Below are 1,356 nucleotides of genomic sequence, written 5' to 3'. Positions count from 1 at the left end.
CTGTCAGCATTAGCTTACCCTTGATGAAGCATCACTTTCCACACTGAGGACTGTGGGATATCACTTCTGGCCCTGATGTATGCTGAACCAACTCATCATGGGTGAATCTGGCAATCCATAAACACAAAGGCCTACAAGCACTTACTATGATGTTCCCAAGCACATATTTGGGGCAACACAACAAGATTGTATAAGACAACTCAAAGCTGAGGGCTATAAGGTGCATATATAATATATGTGAGCATGAATCTGAGTTAGGCTGTTGTTGTTTTAAAACATGGATGACAATCTTTGAATGCTTGACACAACTTCTGCTGGGAAAATTTCATCACAGTGCTGTCGGGCTTCTGTGACAATGTCTGGGGTAACATAAGTTAGATGATGGAGGCATTGCATTGCAGAGGCTTGGAAACTCCAATGTGAACCTGCTTCCAAAGCTTGAATCAATGATCCTCTTGTACCACCTAAACTGATATATATCTGTAAACCATTGGATTATTATTTTATAAAATGTATATAATACCCACAATACTGTGCGGTATTAATGTTCATGTTGATAAGAATTAAGAATTAATTTTATCCTTCATCACTAAAATATTCAGGAATTATATGGGGTAATATACAAGCAAAAATGAAAGCAAAAGAAAACAGGAGTTGAGAAAAGACATTAACACAATGATCACACTCACCTCATCTGTATGGTCTGGTGCATCACGCAACACCACAGACATGGCACACAAAGTCTCCTGAACTGGTATCTCATTTTCAGGCTTATGCAAATTGAATCTCAGAGTATCACTGATCCATACTATAACCCTGTCTGAGGTTTCAGATGAAAGGCTAACATTCCCTTGGTGGGTGAGTATGGATGTGATCAGTCGAACTACTTGTGCGGACTCAGGATTGCATGGATCCACCAAACCAGATACCAAGTGGGATATTAAACTGTGAATCAGCTGCAAGAAGAAAAAAAAATGATTTAGCCTAGTTCCCATAAAAAAAAAAAAGTATATATTCTTTTACCAGCAATTTATGACTGCATAATGCCTTAATCATCTTATACAAAAAACTACAATTGATTCATCATATAGTATATAATACAAGAAATAAATTTCTAAATGAGTATATCTAAACCTTTAAAAGGTAAAGTATGAACTATCAGTATTGAAAAGATGGTAACAAATCAACTCATTTCTGTTTAGAAATATAGGCATAAATACGATTAAAAACAAGGAAGCTACTTTGATATGATAAATTCCATACATATCAATATACACAATAACACAGTTTATGCAACAGGTACATACACTTATCCTATAATATTACATGTACAGTGATCTTTAACCCGATGCTGCT

At 35.7% G+C, this 1,356-nt stretch overlaps 1 protein-coding gene across 1 annotated transcript in view; it reads right to left on the bottom strand.

Annotated features, from left to right (window-relative positions):
• Nucleotides 1-255: 255 nt before the first annotated feature.
• Nucleotides 256-1,356, bottom strand: part of LOC119586408 — a 20,822-nt gene continuing 19,721 nt past the window's right edge. Inside the window, exons 2-3 of the mRNA XM_037935130.1 lie at nt 690-956; nt 256-480 (exon numbers count right to left, since the gene is read on the bottom strand). Coding sequence (XP_037791058.1) covers nt 271-480; nt 690-956 — 477 coding nt within the window. The 3' untranslated portion in view covers nt 256-270. The remainder of the gene's footprint in view (nt 481-689; nt 957-1,356) is intronic.

This window comes from Penaeus monodon, chromosome 21, assembly GCF_015228065.2.
Source record: "Penaeus monodon isolate SGIC_2016 chromosome 21, NSTDA_Pmon_1, whole genome shotgun sequence".
In the NCBI taxonomy this organism is placed as follows: domain Eukaryota; kingdom Metazoa; phylum Arthropoda; class Malacostraca; order Decapoda; family Penaeidae; genus Penaeus; species Penaeus monodon.
Note: the sequence above shows the minus strand (reverse complement) of the source record. Positions and strands in the feature narration are given on the sequence as shown.